The sequence below is a fragment of the Aspergillus welwitschiae genome (assembly GCF_003344945.1).
Source record: "Aspergillus welwitschiae strain CBS 139.54b unplaced genomic scaffold BDQ94scaffold_7, whole genome shotgun sequence".
Taxonomy (NCBI): domain Eukaryota; kingdom Fungi; phylum Ascomycota; class Eurotiomycetes; order Eurotiales; family Aspergillaceae; genus Aspergillus; species Aspergillus welwitschiae.
Genome location: NW_020798701.1, coordinates 165,394 through 182,278, shown reverse-complemented (window position 1 = coordinate 182,278; position 16,885 = coordinate 165,394). Strand labels below are relative to the sequence as shown.

Genomic DNA, 16,885 nt, shown 5'->3' with positions numbered 1-16,885 from the left:
GGTATAAATTACTGGCATGATGACTGTATTAGGCGCTTTGGCTTTTTGTGACAGAATATATACAGCCTTTTTTTCTTTTGATTATACTCTGGAATGTCATGTATCATACGATAGGTCATAGTACCGTCGTTCAATCGTCTAATGAACGTCCAAAATCAATCAGCCTCAAGCGTCGCGCATCACGGGGATGGAACTGGGCGACTTTAGCCCTGACCAAAAACCGCGAGGCAGCCGATTCTCGAGGCAAATCGATATAGGAGGATCCTGCCTCCAACAAGGCATCAAGTAGATTGCGCATCTCCAAAGCCGCAGCCTCTCTGCGATTAGCTGGTTGGTTGTCTCCTTGCCCAGACTGGCGCGGAAGAATTTCATCGATCCGGCGCTGTCCAGCATCCGGGTTTGCTGCCTCTGGATTTTTAGGCTTTCTCGGTTTTCCATGGCTCGTATAGCCTAATTGCAAGGTCGCATCCGAGACCTGGGCGGCATCACCCACCGTGGGGCCGCCGAGGGCTTCGGCAGCAAGCATGGGCGCAAGGGTTTCGTCCACAAAGTTGTAGAGCGTAGTCTTCATCTCCTCTGCTGCTTTGTCAAGCTCTTTCTGCTTTTCTTCTTCTTGTTCCGCTAGTTCACGCGCTAGCTGGGAAGCAGTCTTCTTCTCCTTGGTCGTCTTCTCGCTGCTTATGGTCTGGATCCGCTTTCGAAGACCATCCCGGATGACTTGAGCGTCACGGAGATTCCCCTCCTCTAATTTCAGACGCTGACGGTTGGACGAGATATTCTCTGCCGTCATGGAGACAGAAACCTTGGTTTCTTTGACTAGACGCGATGTCTCCTCGATTGCCAGGAGAGAAGGCAGGGGCGAGCCTGAGGCTGGAAACTCGGTTTCTGATTTCAAAAGCGAGTCGTAGGCTCTCTTGGCTCTTTGTACTTGGGCCACACGCGACCAAGTATCTGAGCCTATTTTGGAAAGATCGAAGGCGTTGACCTCGCGCAGCTGGGCGATTTGTTAGGAGTTGGATTGCATGTTTTGGATGCATACGGGGTATGGTTATCCTGGGGTGGATACATACCCTGCGCAGATCATCTTCTTGACGCTTGACTTGATCTTGAAGTTCTCTTAGTGTTTCGTCCAGCCTTCTATTGTACGCCTGTAGAATTGCTGGACTGATTTCTTGGTTTTCGTAGAAGTCCTCGGCGCGTTGGCGCTTCTCCGCGAAACGCTGGACTTTTTCAACGGTTTCCTGCGACACGTCCATTGCGAATGACGTTGGGTAATGGTCAATGAATGCGCCTCTAATCTTAGTCTTCGCTTTGCATCCAGTTGTCTCTCGAGCCAACTAACCGAGGTGAAATGTATAGACGAATGAGGGACTGGCAGGTGTTTTGCAGGCCGGGAACACGTGAGGGAGATTCCGGAAAGGGGATAGCGCGGGAGGGCGAGGATGCGCGACTGAACCTCAACTCAACCTTAACGTCGCTTCTCCCTCTTCGTCCTTCACCGCGACAAGCTCGACTTCGTTCACCCATCCACCTCCCCTCTTAACCCCCTTTTGATCATCGCGTGTTTACTCGCCACCTCTATTTTAAACCTGTCGCTGTCGTCTCATCGACCTTTCGACTCTCCCACGTCTGCTATTCCAGCGTTCTTGGGCTGATCGTGTAGAAGACCCGCCTGTCCTGAACGTCTCTCGACCCACGTCGCGTCTTCCAAAGGCAAAGAAAAAGGATAGTTTGGGCGTCGGATACTGCTAAAAAGGCCTCGTTTTACTTCTCGTTTTCTTTTTACTCCTCTCCCTTCACGCTTCCCTCCGCCTTCCAACCCATTCGGACCCTGAGCACATCTTCGTCCACCGTCCAGCACCCAATCTCTCCTGCCCTCGTGCCCGACCCGATTGGTTTCATTTTTTCCTTCTTCCCTCTACCTTGCACTGCTTCACTCTGAAGCTTTCCGCTCCAAGTCCAACCTCCAAGGCCTCGTGGCAATCCCAGACCTTTTTCACACTTTCCTCGTCGGCTCTCCTTTCACAGCATCACTTCCCGCACTGTGCACGAGTTCACCAATCTTCCCACATCCTTCCAAGCATCAGAATTCCCTCTCCATCCGATCGCCAGCACCAGCAAGTTTTATTGGGAACTCCTGGTGTACATAGTCGATCAAATAAAGCTGCAGTGAAAAGAAAAGAAGAGCTGTTCTGAAAAGTGAAAACACACTTGGACACGTCCTGCGTAAGTGAAGCAAGCAAGCACAGAAAGTCCGCACAGTTTAGGCACACAAACCATCATGTCTGCCTCTCCGTCTGCGTTGCAATCGACCAAGCGTCCGTTGGAGGACCCTTCCTCTCCCTCCGGTCCTAATGATCAGCCGGAAGCCAAGCGTCCTGCGTTGGACAAAGTAGTAAAGGGCGATGAGTCCGAGGCGTATGCCGATGTGAAAACGAATGCGCCGGCTGCGACTGCTGATGGCCAGGGCGACACTGTGGTCCCCGATGCTCCTAACTCCAAGGGCGCTCAGGAGACACAACCCATTCAGTCGACGGCCTCTCACGCCGAGTCGACCGGTGCCCAATCCGAGCAACACCGTCCCCAGGATGAGTCTAGCTGGATTCACATTCGGGCTGTAATCTCCAGCCAGGAGGCTGCCACCGTCATCGGTAAAGGTGGGGAGAACGTATCCCAGATCCGTCGTCTGTCCGGCGCCAAGTGCACCGTCAGCGACTATTCCCGTGGTGCCGTCGAGCGTATCTTGACCGTGAGCGGCCCCCAGGATGCTGCTGCGAAGGTGAGTTTGAACACGATACGGTTCAATTTTTCTACTGTCTTTGCTAACCCGGATGCTAGGCCTTCGGTCTTATTATTCGTACCTTGAACAATGAGCCCCTTGATGCCCCTTCTACTGCCCAATCCAAGACATACCCCTTGCGTTTGTTGATTCCCCATATTCTCATTGGCTCGATCATTGGCAAGGGTGGGAGCCGTATCCGAGAGATCCAGGACGCCTCTGGTGCACGTCTCAACGCTTCTGATGCTTGCCTTCCCCTGTCTACTGAACGGTCCCTTGTTATTCTCGGTGTTGCTGACGCAGTGCACATCGCTACCTACTACGTTGCCGTGACTCTCGTCGAGCAGCTGACAGAACGCTTCGGCGGCCCCGCTGCCTCGGCCTATGCCACCCGCAGCGGCGGTCCTGCTGGCGCTGTGCCTGGCGGCATGCAGGTTGTGCCGTACGTGCCTCAGCCCGCTGGTGGGCAGTACGGCCATCCCGACACCTTCAAGCGTCACCACCCTCACCCCAACCGCGGCGCAGCTGGCGGCTATGGCGTTCCTTACCTCCAGGGCCCGGCAGCGCAAACTCCTGTAGCCCAGCCCTCGATGCCCTACGGTGCTACTCCCCACACCCCGTATGCTGGCGCTGGCCCGCACCAGCCCGCGCCCTACGGTGCGCCTCAGGCGGCCGCCGCACAGGCTCGTGGTGGGCCGACGCCTGCCGCTCCCGTCGGCGGTGTCATGCCCGGCCAGCCACTGACCCAGCAGATCTACATCCCCAACGACATGGTTGGCGCCATCATTGGAAAGGGAGGAGCCAAGATCAACGAGATCCGTCATCTGAGTGGCAGTGTCATTAAGATCAACGAGCCCCAGGAGAACAGCAACGAGCGTCTGGTCACGATCACCGGTACCCAGGAGTGCAATCAGATGGCGCTCTACATGCTCTACTCGAGACTTGGTTAGTATCTTTCCCAAACGATGTGAAATGACCCCTTCTAACATCCTGCAGAAAGCGAGAAGCATCGGATCTAGGCTAAGTGAATTCATCCTGTTTCTGTTCCCGCCGATGAATCGGTTTGCTGTCTTTCTGCTTTGCGACTACTCCAATAGGTATCCGTTATATTCCGGTGGCTCTGATAGTTTGGTTTGGGTTCCGTCTATATTTTTCTTTCGGGGTCTGCGCGTTTTGTTTTCCTCAATCTCTTTTGTGTGTACTGTATTTATTTGGAAAAGCGCTGTTTAATTAATAATACCTTTCCCATAACCCTTCCCTACCCTACCATACTACACGTCATATTCCTCACACTACACATACACAAAGCATACTATCCATTGATATCAATTCACTCCACTCTCTGAAACCTCACATGCCTCATAATTCCAAACCCTCCCTCCCCCTTCTCCGCATCCCCTCCATCTCCCTTCAACATCCACCCCCTAATCGGCGCAATCCCCCTTCCAAACGCCTCCGTCCCCTTAATATCTATATGCGCCTCCACGCTCTCCCACCCCGCCAACACCACCATCCCAAACGCCTCCCCGCTCGGACTATCCCGGTGCTTCCGCGTCCCGGGCCGTTCCACCTGCCCCATGATAAGCCTCTGAGGCCGTTTCCCTTCCTCGAGATTCTCCACCAGCTCCGTCCGGAACGCTACGAGACTCTCGTGCAAGTTCTTCTTCTCTTCCGCGGACATGGAGGTTGGGAACCACGGCGTGAAGATCTCGGTTACGGGCGAGGAGGACAGATCGTGGGTTTGGTGCGGGGGAGGGGCAGGGGAAAGAGTCGCGTAGAAGGTTGTTAATGGGGTGGAGGGCGCAAGGTACGGTGTTAGCGAGGGAATGAGGGTGGGGGCGGTTTGGGCGTCTTTCCAGTCTATATGTGTATATTAGATTAGGGTGTGTTGGTGTGGGGTGTATGTATGTATGTATGTATGTAGATAGATAAACTAGAGGGAAGGGAGAGGGGAAGCTGTGGGATGGGAAAAGGGAACGCACCAATCACCCAAACAATCACATTCTCATCTTCGGTTGAGCGGCCCCAAGAGGACCCCAGGTATCCGTTTTGGTGTTTGGTGTTTTTGAAGAGCTGTAGGAGAGAGGCGCCAGCTTCGTTGTTGGTGGGGTCTTCGGGTTTGACGGCGGGGTTGAGGTGGAAGAAGATGAATTCGGTGACGCCGGGCATTTTTCTCGTCGGTTTATTTAGTCTTGGTACTACTGAGTGATTCTTAGTTGTTGTAGAGGGTATGATAGAGGGAGTATTTAGGAGCTTGTGGTGCTGGAGAAGAGGGGGTTTATAGTAAGCAAGTAGGCAAAGCTTAAGGGAAAGAAAGTTTGGATCGATAAGAGAGAAACAAAGAAAGAGGAGATCGGTTGATGTCACTGCCGCATGATGTCAGTGGTTGATTGATGCCTTAGGCATAATATACGACTATAATATGTGCTCGTATGCACTGGCAGTGAACATCACTCATTAGTTAAGGATGAATCGGATCTATGTACATAATAACGCTACCAACATCCAATGGCCGGACCCGCTGTTTTTTCATGGTTGAAGAAGTCATAGTCAAGGAAAAAGCAGAATAGTAACAAGAAACAGTTAATCCTACAGATCATCCACTCCGCGCACCTTGGACTTTTTCTCTCCAATTGCCTTCTTCAGACTGCCCACAATATGCTGCCGGCGTTGCCGCTTCGTCTTCCACTGCGTACTCTCCTCCCGGGTGACGAGCTCTCCTACTCCTTCCACATTGCGAAGCCGACTGGCCCGCGCTGATCCGTTGATGCTCGATCGGAAGCCTCGCGTAGCAGAGTCCGGTGTATGGTATGCGCTGTTGGGTCCGTCAGATCCAGGGGTGGTAGGGAATCGCCCCATGCCCTTTCGCGGGGTCGTGAAGGGGGAGCCCTCCCGGCTGGCGGCTGCCGGGGCCGAGGTGTCGATGCCAAGTTTCTTCAGCTGCATTTCCAGGACGTCAATATCGCTGCGCTTGCTTTCGGCCATGTTCGTCATCGTAGCAATCGTAGACGTGACGGCTTCCACGGTCGGTCGCCTCATGGCTTGCCGGGAACCAGTGCCATCGGGACGAGGGGCATCGGCTATCTTGGCGCGAAGGAGGGACACTGCCGACTCGAGATCCGCCAGCTTGGCCTGAATATCAGTCGAGGCAGTGCGGAGATCTTGTTGCAGGTTCGCCTGTTCTGCGGAAAGAGGCGCAGAGACAATAGCTGCTGCATCCGTGTGGGCATCCAGAGTCTTGCGGATGCTAGCGCACTGGCCCCGAAGCGTCAGAATATCCTTGCTCAGGAGCTCTTGGCAGGCCTTCAGCTTGTCCTCGACCCCTTGCACCCGCTGCTGTTCGAGAGAGCCGGCAAGCATGACAACAGCATCGTCCAGTTTCTCGATATCATGTAGCAGTAGCTTCTCGTCAAGGATAGCAGCTGGGTGTTCCTTGTTCAACAGCTCGACCCAATCAGCACTTTGCGATTGCTTCTGATACAAAACAAACGAGGCCAGTGATCGAGCGTTGATGCCCAGTGTGTCCACCATAGAGTTGATGTCCCGATAAAGTCGCTCGATCTGACCAGGAATACCGGGCTTGCTGGTCTCTCCCGCATAATCCTGGTGGGGCAGGAAAGGATCCAGAGTTGGAACAGGTTCCAGAGGCCGGGCAAGATCTGCGCGAAGCCTCTCGTCCTCATCATCGTCCGAAAGAGCCTGAGCTTCTTCTTCCATCTGCTTGGCTTTGAGGTCCACCGGAGACTTCTCCTTCTGAGAAACCTGCGGTTTTAGGAGATTCTCACGTTTGACGGCCTCGGTGAGGGAAGCCTTGCGTGCAGCAAGAGTGCTTCCTGGAACCTGTGCAGCACTGGGCTTCTGGCCCCCGATCTTGAACCGGTTTTTCTGAAGGCCGCTCCGTACCGGACTGGGCGACCTTGGAGGCTCCCGAGTCTGGAATGTCGGGAACTTTCCAATTTCTCCGAACAGAGATCGCTGGGCCGGGGGTTGAGCGGGTGCAGGTTTAGCAGCTTGTGAGAACAAGCCGCCCTTAGTCCCGAACTTGAAAGCACCGTCAGGAGTGGCCTCTGGACTTGCCTCCGCCGACTCTGGTTCGCTGATGTCTCGGGAGACTTCTTCACCGCTATCTCCAAAATCGGATTCATCGCCCTCCTCTTCTTCATCTTCTTCTTCCTCTTCCACGTCTTCCTCGCCTTCCCCACTTTCCTCTCTGCCAGACTCATCGGCATCGGATTCGTCAGGTACTGGGCCAGGCTCTTCCTGGGATGCCGGTGGCTTCCACGTAGCTGGATCTGGAGGCAACGGCGCCTCTTCAGCTTCAGCCTCGTCCACTTCTTCTTCCTCGTTTTCCTCTTCAGGAAGTTTCTTCGCGAAATCCGGGGGTAAAGGTGGCTCTCCTCCGACATCTGCCGGGGCAGGTTTCGCCTTGACAGTGAAGTCGGGAGGAAGAGGGGCGTCATCAACGGAACTCTTAGATACATTTGACGAGGCCGAAGTATCACCCGGTCCGTACGAAGCCTTGCTGGTGGGGTCAGGGGGGAGAGGGGTTTGGATACTGGAAGCAAGGGGAGTGCGATGGGCGTCTTCAGAAGGCGTCTTGGTCGAGGGTGGTGTGGAAGCTGTAGTCTTCTCCAAGGAGGGAGACAGCGGGCTTGATGTTGGCTTAGCGGGTGAAGCACTGCCGAACAACGAGAATGGAGACTTGGTAGTGGCCTGGGTCTGGCCGAAAGGATTGGCCGGCTGTTGACCAAATGGATTAGGAGGCTGCGGCTTGGAGCCGAAAAGGGAGGTCGGTGCAGCGGTCTCGGTCTTGGAGGGCGCTCCGAAGATAGATGGTGCTGGTGCCTTTGATTCAGGCTCCTTAGACTCAGGCTTCTGCGAAGGCGCAGGTTCGTCGTCCATATCATCCATTGACTCGGTTGGTGGACTGGTCTTGTTGCTGCTGGATACCATATCATCCATGGATTCGCCGAACGAGAATAGTCCTGATGGTTTGTCTGGCTTAGGGCCATCGTTAGCCGCAGTACCGTCGCCCTTGAATGTAGATCCTAGCACGAAGCCACTAGAGCTTTGTCCGAAAGCGCTCTTTGTCTCGCTCGAGGTTGGAGGAGGGAACGCAGTGTCAGTATCGGTCTTAGCACCAAACGGTGATGGCACAGAGGATTTCGCAAACGAGCTCTCTCCTGACATCTTCGCAAAGGGTGATACAGTGGTGGTCTTTGGCGCCGCAAAGCCAGCAAATCCTCCTCCAGCATTTGCAAACGAGCCAAATCCACCTCCTGTGCTAGTAGTCGAGGCTCCAAAGAGACTCTTGCCCGGTGTTGATGGCTGTCCAAAGCGTGACCCGCCGCCCAGTGCCCCGAAGCCGGATTGACCGAACTGGGGTGTTGCAGTTCCCAGTGCACTAGGAGCGCCAAACGAGGCCCCCGGTTGTGATGGGGTGCCAAACGGAGGTGCACCAAACGATGTCTTTCCGAAGGTCGCCTGCTGGCTGGCACCCAAGGTGGATGTACTGCCAAAGGCCGGTGCAGCTGATGGTTTGCCAAAGGGGGATGATCCTAGGGGAGATGGGCTGCCGAAACCTGATTGTCCAAACGCAGGCTGCGTAGGGGGCTGAGGTTGTGCTGACTGTGCTGGCGGTGCCGGCTGCTGCTGTTGAGCCTCTGACGCCAGACCGTGGTAAGGAATTTTCTGGCGGACTGAGTCGTTGTAGACGAACCACCAAGAACACAGGATACCCTCATTATTGAGAAGTAGCAAGTTTGGTAGCGGCGTAGAACTCTCAGCGATATCCTCGCCAGCGATCGGGGCCACAACATTCTCAGTGCTCGATAGGTCAAAGCCTAAACCGATCACAGAGGTTTCTTCTGTAGAGTCCTTGAGTGGGAGGGAAGCTCTCTTGGTGTCGTCGTTCACTTCGGTCGTAACAAAGAGCCCTGTGGTGGCCTTAGCGGCATCATCACTAGCCAGCGGTTGATCCGCTCTCGTGATCAAGCATACGTCGGTCGAAGCGGTGGAGGATACAACAAGGACATCCTTCAAATGCGGTTTGTATTCTCGAAGACGCGCGATGAACTGGTAGGCAGGGGCGCGCTTGAAGCCAAAGGGCATGCACAATTCGGGCAATTTCTGGATCAAGAAAGGCGCATTCTTCCTCCTGGTGATGATATAATAAGGCGAAGATGGTGTCTGGCCCATATCATCCTCCACAGCATTCGATGTGTAGACCATCAAGAAGATGTCATTCTCAAGCCAGGCGATAGAGGACACTGCACGGGTTAGAATATTGGGGAGTAGTAGAGACATTAGACGCAGAACGCACCGTGATGGTTTTCCTCCAGGTCAGGAGGGCGCGGAATAATACCCTTCTGGGCACCATCTGGGGCCATTTGGAATCCAGTGCCATCCGCAAGCCCTGCCACGAGCTGCTTGCCCTTGTTACTCCAGCAAACCGTGCTAACTCCCGACTTCAGGACCTGGCCATTGGGGCCCGAGAGCAGGTTTCCAGCTTTCAGATCGGCTATGAGGAGGTCGCCCCCCGTGGTGACAAGCGCAACAAGGGATGAGTGCGAGTCTTCCGACTGTGCGGGATTGGGGGCAAGGAAGCGGAAGGTAGCTCCATTCGTCGGGATAGACAAAGCCGGTTGCGCGTTCCCTTGTAAGAGACTTGCCGTCTCAAACACCGAAAGCTGTGTACCATTCTCTGTCGCCAATACTAGGGCGCTATCGCCTGAGGCGAAAGTGATATGCGTAGGTCGGGCGGGGAGAGGAATCGTGGCGCGCGGCTGGAAGGGCTTGGTCTTGACCTTCTCATCTCCTGTGGATGCGGATATAGCGGTTCTTATTTCGTTAGAGGAGGCGATATAGAGGGCGTCTGGCCCAGCACCAACAACAACGCCTTTTGTTGCTGCGACAGCGAGAAGGGAGCTCGTAGGGCTAGGAAGGGAATCTTCGGGCCAGGGAGTATTGAGTAATCGAACGTTGCTATCGCTGGACACGCCTTTAAACCCGACTTCCTAATTCGATTGGTCACCATGTCAGCTCAAAATCGATTCGCAACCCCAACGGCATTGCGACATACCTCTGCAAAAACATCAGGAAGCTCGGGGCCCAGTTCAGCAGCACCCCCGGCGGGGTTGGAGGCTCCAAAGCTGAAAGCCATTCTGAGTCTATCAAAATCGGCCGAAATTGAACGAGGACGGTCGCCTAGAGATAACCGAGTCTTTGAAGCATGGGGAGAAGGTGGACTTTGCGGCGAAGACGAAAAGGAGCGACGCTGGAGTGCTTGAGGACTCCGATTGAAGAGCTTCCAGGTGCGCGCAAAAATCTTGACCACCTCCCCTCAAGGGAAGGAAGTGGGATGAAGAAGACGGGGTTCACAACGACCCTAAGGAAAAGAGAAACAACAGCACAGTCAATGACTGCCGATAATGCAGGAGCAACAAGAATGGAGATGGAGTTCGGCGCCAGATTCCCAGCCGGACAAAAACAGCGGAATTGCTCGCCCATTAGCTAATCCGTAACGTGCCTGAGGCCGCCGCGATCAGGCGCCCGGAGCTTCGTCACTCCATCAACTCGCAGCTCCTCCTCCGCCATCTCTCTGCGTCCTGCTATAGCTTCCTGCTCTTCCCCCGTCATCTGTTTTCGGCATTTCATCTTCCCTCCTCAAGCTTCAGCTCCTCCTCACTCCAACTGAGTTTCAATTCTCCCAGCTCACACTGGTTTCCTGCCCCCTCACAATACATCACCTTTCCACGCCGTCACCATGACAGGCTTCGATTTCTCCAACTACAACCGTAACGCGGCTCTCCACGCGAAGGGAGTCCCTCTTCCCAAAGCCACCAGCACCGGTACCACCATCGTGGGATGTATATACGACAATGGCGTTGTGGTAGGTACTTCCGAAGCAACCCAACAAGCTCCCTAGTACCCAAGACGACGATCACGAACTCACCACATCTGGCATAACCACAGATTGCAGCAGATACCAGAGCCACCAGCGGCCCGATAGTAGCAGACAAGGTAAGCACCCCTTTTCCCAGGACATTCATATCCATCTCCAACAACCCAACTCAACAACTAACACACTACCCCCCACACCTCCAGAACTGCGAGAAACTACACTACATCGCGCCCAAGATCTGGTGCGCCGGAGCCGGAACGGCCGCCGACACCGAGTTCACGACGGCGTTGATCAGCTCGAACATCGAACTGCACGCACTTTCGACGGGCCGGCCCCCACGCGTAATCACCTGCATGACGATGCTGAAGCAGCACCTATTCCGATACCAAGGCCACATCGGCGCCTACCTGGTTGTGGCGGGTGTCGACCCCACCGGCATTGGTCTTTTCACCGTTCACGCCCACGGATCCACCGACAAGCTTCCCTACGTGACCATGGGATCAGGTTCTCTGGCCGCGATGTCGGTGTTCGAGTCGACATGGAAGCCGAATCTGGACCGTGAGGGCGCGATCGCCCTGTGCGCGGAGGCCATCAAGGCCGGTATCTTCAACGATCTGGGATCCGGTAGCAATGTCGATGTTTGCGTCATTGAGAAGGACAAGCCTACGCAGTTGCTGCGGAACTACATCAGGCCTAATGAGCGTGGCGAGAAGGAGCGCAATTACCGCTTCCCCAAGGGTACTACGGCTTATTTGAACCAGAAGATCATCAGCAAGGAGGATATGCGGAAGTATATCTCTGTTGAGGAGGCGTCTGGTGATCCTAATTTGATGGAGGTGGATGTCTAAATGATGTGTTGTTATTGTTGTTGTAACGACTAGAGCAAAGAAAGGTTCTTATTTACTACTGGTTTTGTCGGGCTGGCTTTATCTTATCTTAAATATGGGCCACGCATGAATAATTGCCATTATGATTGTTGAAATTTAGGACGATTCGAAAAGGTTTCTACTTGCGTAGAACCCTGACCATATCTCTCTAGTAAATACGCTAAGAGGCATACATTTCCCTTAAGAACACTATATCTATACTACTAGTATACAGTCCGGGTATCAAGCCAAACTAAAGTAAAACACGTCTCACCAACCACAGCAGCTCTTCGTATTCACACTCACTCAGAACAAGCTTCCCCTTCCTCACCCCCCGAAAACCGATGTCCAATCCTCGGCGGCTCCATAAGATTCTCAACGACATCAGACCCTTCAACCTCCTCCACAACGTCATAGATATACGCATACTGCGTGAGCGAAACACGCAACCCCTCCCGCCGAAAGCGTTCAACACCAGCATGATACAAAGCACGTGCAATCGCCGGCTTAACAGGCGCATTATGCTTCACCAGGAAGACATACAGCCAATGCACGAGACTGTAAGAACGGCGCGGGCTCAGGCGCCTTGAGCACGCAAGTGACACGGCAAGAAGGTGGATCATTTCGAGAGCTGCGTGCGGGTCCGGGCAGTCGCTGGTTCTGGGCTCGGGGTAGTAGCGCACGAGAGCTTTTTCTGAGGGGTCGGGGATAGGGATCCATGATTTGGAGAGGGCGATTTTGAGAGGGGTGTGGGAACGGAGGAGGCGGATGAGTGTCCACACGCTGCGGGAGTCGCCGGTTCTGGCGAGGTCGAGGCCGTGGGAGATGAAGTCGGGGGAGGTGATGTCGATTTGGCGGGTCATTTGCTCGAATTTGGTGAAGAAGTGGGGGGTGCTTGCGTTGTAGGCGTCAAGGTTGGCGAAGATGTTGGCGAAAGAGATGTTGGATGATGATTCCATGTTGGTCAGGGTGCGACGGGCCGATTTGGTGAGGGTGTTGCGGGCTTTCATGTCGACAGCTAGTATTAGGAGGCCGTTCGCTGGTAGCCCCAGGTCATGGATGCCTTTCATTAGACTGCTTAGCACGTCTTCGCTGGTTTCGTTCTTGTTGATGGACTCGTAGAGGCCGAAGAGGCGTCTTATAGGCACGTCTGTGGCTCGTACATCCTTCCTCCATAGAGGCCCGTCGGCAAGGCCTTTGCTGAGAGTTCGTAGAGCCCATATGCGTAAGATGATCTGATGTTGCAGCGAGCGACTTGACTCCGTTATACCGTGCCGCGATCGAACATCAAGCCATGCTTTTGACAAAACAAGTTGCGGGATATCTTTGGTCTGCAATAAGCAGCTGTGCCACCGCCCAAGTAGATCTTTCTTGTTCGACGCCAAAAATTCAGTGGTCGATATGACAGCTGCTGTTGCAAGATCAGGCTTGAAACTGCTCAGTATATCACTCGCGTAGACTTCACCAGCGCCAACTCGCAGCTTCTTAGGAAGCTCCAGCCAACGCGTCAAGAACAGAGTAGCCCACGAGCAACATGCCGACTCCAGTCTCTGAGCGGCAAGGAGTATGCTTTTAGCCAAGGGCAAATCATCGCAGACGTTCCTCTCCCATAGAGCACCAAGCCACGCGTCAACTATCCCCTCATCGAGATCACTGTGCCCGTAGATATCGCATTGTCCAATTGCATCCCACATCGCTTGATACATTGCCGTGACCGTATCCGGGAACTGCCTCTTTCTCTCAGTCTTCGCCGGCGCTGCCTTCGCAATAGCCTCTATTATAGCGCACAACTCCTCAGGCGGAACAATCCCAAGCTCCAGAGCCTGAACGACATTGTCGAAGAGTGGATGCCACTTCCCATGCCTGATTCCGCGCGAAGCGATATGCTCGACCGCAGTCAAATAATTCCTCGCTCCCCGAATATTTAGCTGCGGGTCGTCCAGGAACGACACAAGCTCATCCACACCCAACTCTCCCCTCCTGGAACACGACAACAAGTGATCAAATATGAAACGGCTATACCCCGGCTCTCGCAAAAGATCAACATCCAATTGCCGAACAACCCTCTTGACAGCCTCGACCGTCCGACATTCTCTCAACCGCCTCCTCAGATACTGATCGCGCGACACCTCATCAGGCCCATCCGGCGGCATATCCGGCCTCCCAGGTGACGGCCTCCCCAACGCAAACTCATCCTCAATAACACCATCCCCATTATACGCAGACGGAATCGGCGGCGGCGGCGGCGACGGCGACGGCGTACTCAATTGATAAAAATGCGAACCTACCAACACCAAGCACCATTAGCATCGTCCACCAATAGTATTCCAACAGATCCAATATCTTACCCTTCGCCTTCCTCCCCTCCGTCGTGGTCGTCCACTTCATATGTTCCCTCCCATTGCGCCCAAACAAACAAGCAATATCATCCAGCGGCCCCGTCCCCGCAATCCCAGCGAGGGCAGTATTCCTCCTCTTAGCGAGTCGTCGTCGAGCCTCCAATGGCCCCGGAACGCGGCTCTCGTAGCGTCGTTGGCCGTTAGCGAAGCGTCGGAACGCGGAAGCTAGGAAGTCCTCGCTGATCCAGACGTGATCGAGGAGATTATTAGACGATGATGATGCATGCCTGTAGGCATGTCTGCCGAGAGACATGAGGCATGCGACAGCGGTGGGTAGGTATAATTGGATTGAAGCAATTCGCGGCCTGTCAGATGTGGTTGATTAGCAAAGGCGGAATTGGGATGGAGCGAGCTTCGAAGGTTTGGAGAGAGCGTTGGGTGGATGAGTAAGCGGGTTGCCCCGAATTGGGGAACCGTGCTTTGCGCTTAGGTACGTAGTCACTGGGCTAGTTGCTAGTGATGTTTGGGGGAGTTGTTACGCTGTGGTGAATTTTAAGGGTGTTACAGAGGAGTAGAAACTTTTTTTTTCAATTTCCTTCTCTTCATGTTTCTTTGTTTGAGTGGAATACTGGGTGACTGGGGATATTGTCGTAAGGCTGAATGCTCGTGGGTTTAGTTTATTCTTGTATACTGAATGTCTATATTTGCCTGTTCGCTAAACCCAAAAAGAAAACGGTGAATGACTAGACAAATTATGTCGGCTGTATTTATATATGTGCAAGAATAGAAAAGTGGAATAGAAAGTATGAAAAGAAAAGGAGGCCCCTGCACGCCTTCTATGCATATATGATGTTTCTCTGTAGTAGTCGGTGGTATCTTATGCCAATGCTTGCCAACACACAAGGAAATGGTAGATGAAAATAAGGACAGATCCGGCGATGACGGAAAAAGGAGGTATAGACGCTAAGGAACGATAATCCAAAAAGGACGTTATCTGCTATGTGGTGCTTTTCTTTCGAGGCCGTAAAATTCGCAGTGAAACCCTTCAAGGGCTCTCTCACTAAGCAGGATGTGGTTTTCTTCCTGTGACCACATAGTAATCCAAATAGGCGTGAACATCACGGTTTTGAATGGATATCCGAACATCGACAAGGAAGACTTCGATCTCGGGCTTCGACCAGCCAAGAATCGTGAGAGGCTTGTAAGACCAGCCAGCTGCGGCTTCCAGCAGGTTTGTCTCGTTCCACGAACCAATCGTTCTCAGATGAGAGTCGGTAGACCAAGGGTTCACGGGTACTTTTTGGACTCGCTCCTGAACATCCTCGAATCCTACTTCTCTCATCCAGCGTGCCAACCGATGGGCCACTCGAAACTGCCGGGGCGGGTCTGAAGCCTGGCCGGCGCGGTGATGTAGATCCATCAGATCTTGGAGGGCGTATTCACTGAACTTATCGGGATCCTCTTCTGGCATGGTTCCGTCATCGCATTTCGGCTTCGGATCAAACTCATCACATTGGACGCTGCCACCAGGCTTGAGATGCTTGAAGACTTTCCGTAACAAGTCTTTATATGATGGCAGAGAACCCGAAAGGTGACCAGCATGGATGACGTCGAAGTGGTTGGGGCCCCATAGCCACTCGTCCTCTGTAACGTCATCGACTAGGAAATGGACGTTCTCGGGGACTTCGTTCGGTTGTACAGGCGAAAGATCGGTTCCTATAATCTCGGCTGCTGGGAATTCAGACGCTACATGTGATGGAGACACGATGAGAAACTGTCCGGTAAGATGAGCTGGGGAGGATGGGGGGAAAGAGCTTTTCTTTTCGCTTACCTAGTTCTATGGGCCATATACCGGAGCCAGTGCCAACATCTAGGATCCTCTTTGGACTTTGGGGAGAGGCAAAGAGCAGCCGCCCGCGGTTGACCAATTTGAGCATGTGGTGTTGCATGTCCATACGGTCTAGCTCTTGCTCGTCGTTGGGATATAAGTATGCTGGGGAAAGAGTGATTTAGTCAGGGACGAGGAGGCTGACTCCAATAGATCGAAGAGGCCTGCACATACAGCCCTCATGATATTTGTGGTATCGTCTTCCATATTCCATGGGGTAATCCGTTACACTGGCAGTCAATGACTGCGTGTCACTATTGTCACATTTAGCACTGACACCACCAATAGAAGTGAACATGCGAGTAACCAAGCAGGTCTTGCACCTCTGGCTTATTCTTTGGGTATATTGGAAATGACAGTACTTACTCTTCACGACTAGATCCCTGCGACATGGTGTGTTAGTGAATACTAGAAGGTTGCCGATCGAAAGAACAATGTAGATGGCGACCAAGAGCAACAGCAAAGAGTTGGAGAAAAGACCACCACCACAACCACAACAAACAGAAGAGATTGGTCCTTGTCAGGGACTCAAGTAGGGGAGTGCTCACAGTTGATCTACCCGTAGGCATTATGCGTACCAGGGGACTTGGGAAACTGGGGCTTATGAGGCCAGCGTCCGAGTGGGGGTCGGAATGGTAGTACGCAGGTAGTATCCAGGCCCAGGGCTCGGTAAGGCGACTTAGTCAGTGGATGCTCGACGAGGGTGAGTTGGTTTAAAAATAAAAACGATATCTCATAAGGAAATAATATGAGAAATTCAATCCCAGCACGGACTCGATGGCCTAAAATTGATAAGAATAAGAAGGGTTTGTATTTACGGGAAAGTATGCAGATGTTGTTGTTGTAGTAGTAGTAGGTGGTCGTAGAGTATTGTAGAGACAGTCGTGGCGAAGAAGGGTTACAAATTCTCCGTTACTGTACAGGGTGGAGGGGAGGGCTATGGGATTTGGAAAACCTCGAAGATGTCATGCCGGAAGTTGGAGAGCATCTGGGCAGGCCAGATAGTATTTAAGATTGACTGACAGGTTCCTCCTCAGCACTACGGAGTCTATAATTGTTGCTGGACAGGGGGTGGTTGACATTTTGTGGGTAGGTAGCATCAGAAGTGGG

At 53.3% G+C, this 16,885-nt stretch overlaps 6 protein-coding genes across 6 annotated transcripts; 3 read left to right on the top strand and 3 right to left on the bottom strand.

Moving 5' to 3' along the window:
• Positions 1-10: 10 nt before the first annotated feature.
• BDQ94DRAFT_120845 (uncharacterized protein) lies at positions 11-1,331 on the bottom strand. Its single transcript, XM_026763760.1, has 2 exons — positions 1,071-1,331; positions 11-994 (listed from the first exon to the last, which is right to left on the bottom strand). Exons 1-2 carry the CDS (start codon positions 1,254-1,256, stop codon positions 131-133), a joined length of 1,050 nt encoding a protein of 349 aa, XP_026629122.1. The 5' UTR covers positions 1,257-1,331; the 3' UTR covers positions 11-130.
• Positions 1,332-1,959: 628 nt separating this feature from the next.
• On the top strand, positions 1,960-4,064 carry BDQ94DRAFT_120837 (telomere maintenance protein PBP2). The gene is made up of 3 exons (XM_026763759.1): positions 1,960-2,779; positions 2,839-3,724; positions 3,776-4,064. The coding sequence occupies exons 1-3, from the start codon at positions 2,282-2,284 to the stop codon at positions 3,796-3,798; spliced, it is 1,407 nt and encodes a 468-aa protein (XP_026629120.1). The 5' UTR covers positions 1,960-2,281; the 3' UTR covers positions 3,799-4,064.
• Positions 3,775-4,059, top strand: BDQ94DRAFT_120834 (uncharacterized protein). The gene has a single exon (XM_026763758.1). It carries the CDS (start codon positions 3,833-3,835, stop codon positions 4,007-4,009), a length of 177 nt encoding a protein of 58 aa, XP_026629121.1. The 5' UTR covers positions 3,775-3,832; the 3' UTR covers positions 4,010-4,059.
• On the bottom strand, positions 4,060-5,101 carry BDQ94DRAFT_120833 (uncharacterized protein). The gene is made up of 2 exons (XM_026763757.1): positions 4,762-5,101; positions 4,060-4,639 (listed from the first exon to the last, which is right to left on the bottom strand). Exons 1-2 carry the CDS (start codon positions 4,946-4,948, stop codon positions 4,110-4,112), a joined length of 717 nt encoding a protein of 238 aa, XP_026629119.1. The 5' UTR covers positions 4,949-5,101; the 3' UTR covers positions 4,060-4,109.
• Positions 5,102-10,359: 5,258 nt separating this feature from the next.
• On the top strand, positions 10,360-11,743 carry pup1 (proteasome core particle subunit beta 2). The gene is made up of 3 exons (XM_026763756.1): positions 10,360-10,670; positions 10,754-10,801; positions 10,886-11,743. Exons 1-3 carry the CDS (start codon positions 10,545-10,547, stop codon positions 11,528-11,530), a joined length of 819 nt encoding a protein of 272 aa, XP_026629118.1. The 5' UTR covers positions 10,360-10,544; the 3' UTR covers positions 11,531-11,743.
• Positions 11,744-11,850: 107 nt separating this feature from the next.
• Positions 11,851-16,167, bottom strand: BDQ94DRAFT_157691 (uncharacterized protein; the record flags this gene model as incomplete). Its single annotated transcript, XM_026768792.1, has 6 exons — positions 11,851-13,832; positions 13,897-14,126; positions 14,949-15,633; positions 15,719-15,880; positions 15,950-16,029; positions 16,142-16,167. The coding sequence occupies 6 exons, from the start codon at positions 16,165-16,167 to the stop codon at positions 11,851-11,853; spliced, it is 3,165 nt and encodes a 1,054-aa protein (XP_026629117.1).
• Between the last annotated feature and the right edge of the window lie 718 nt (positions 16,168-16,885).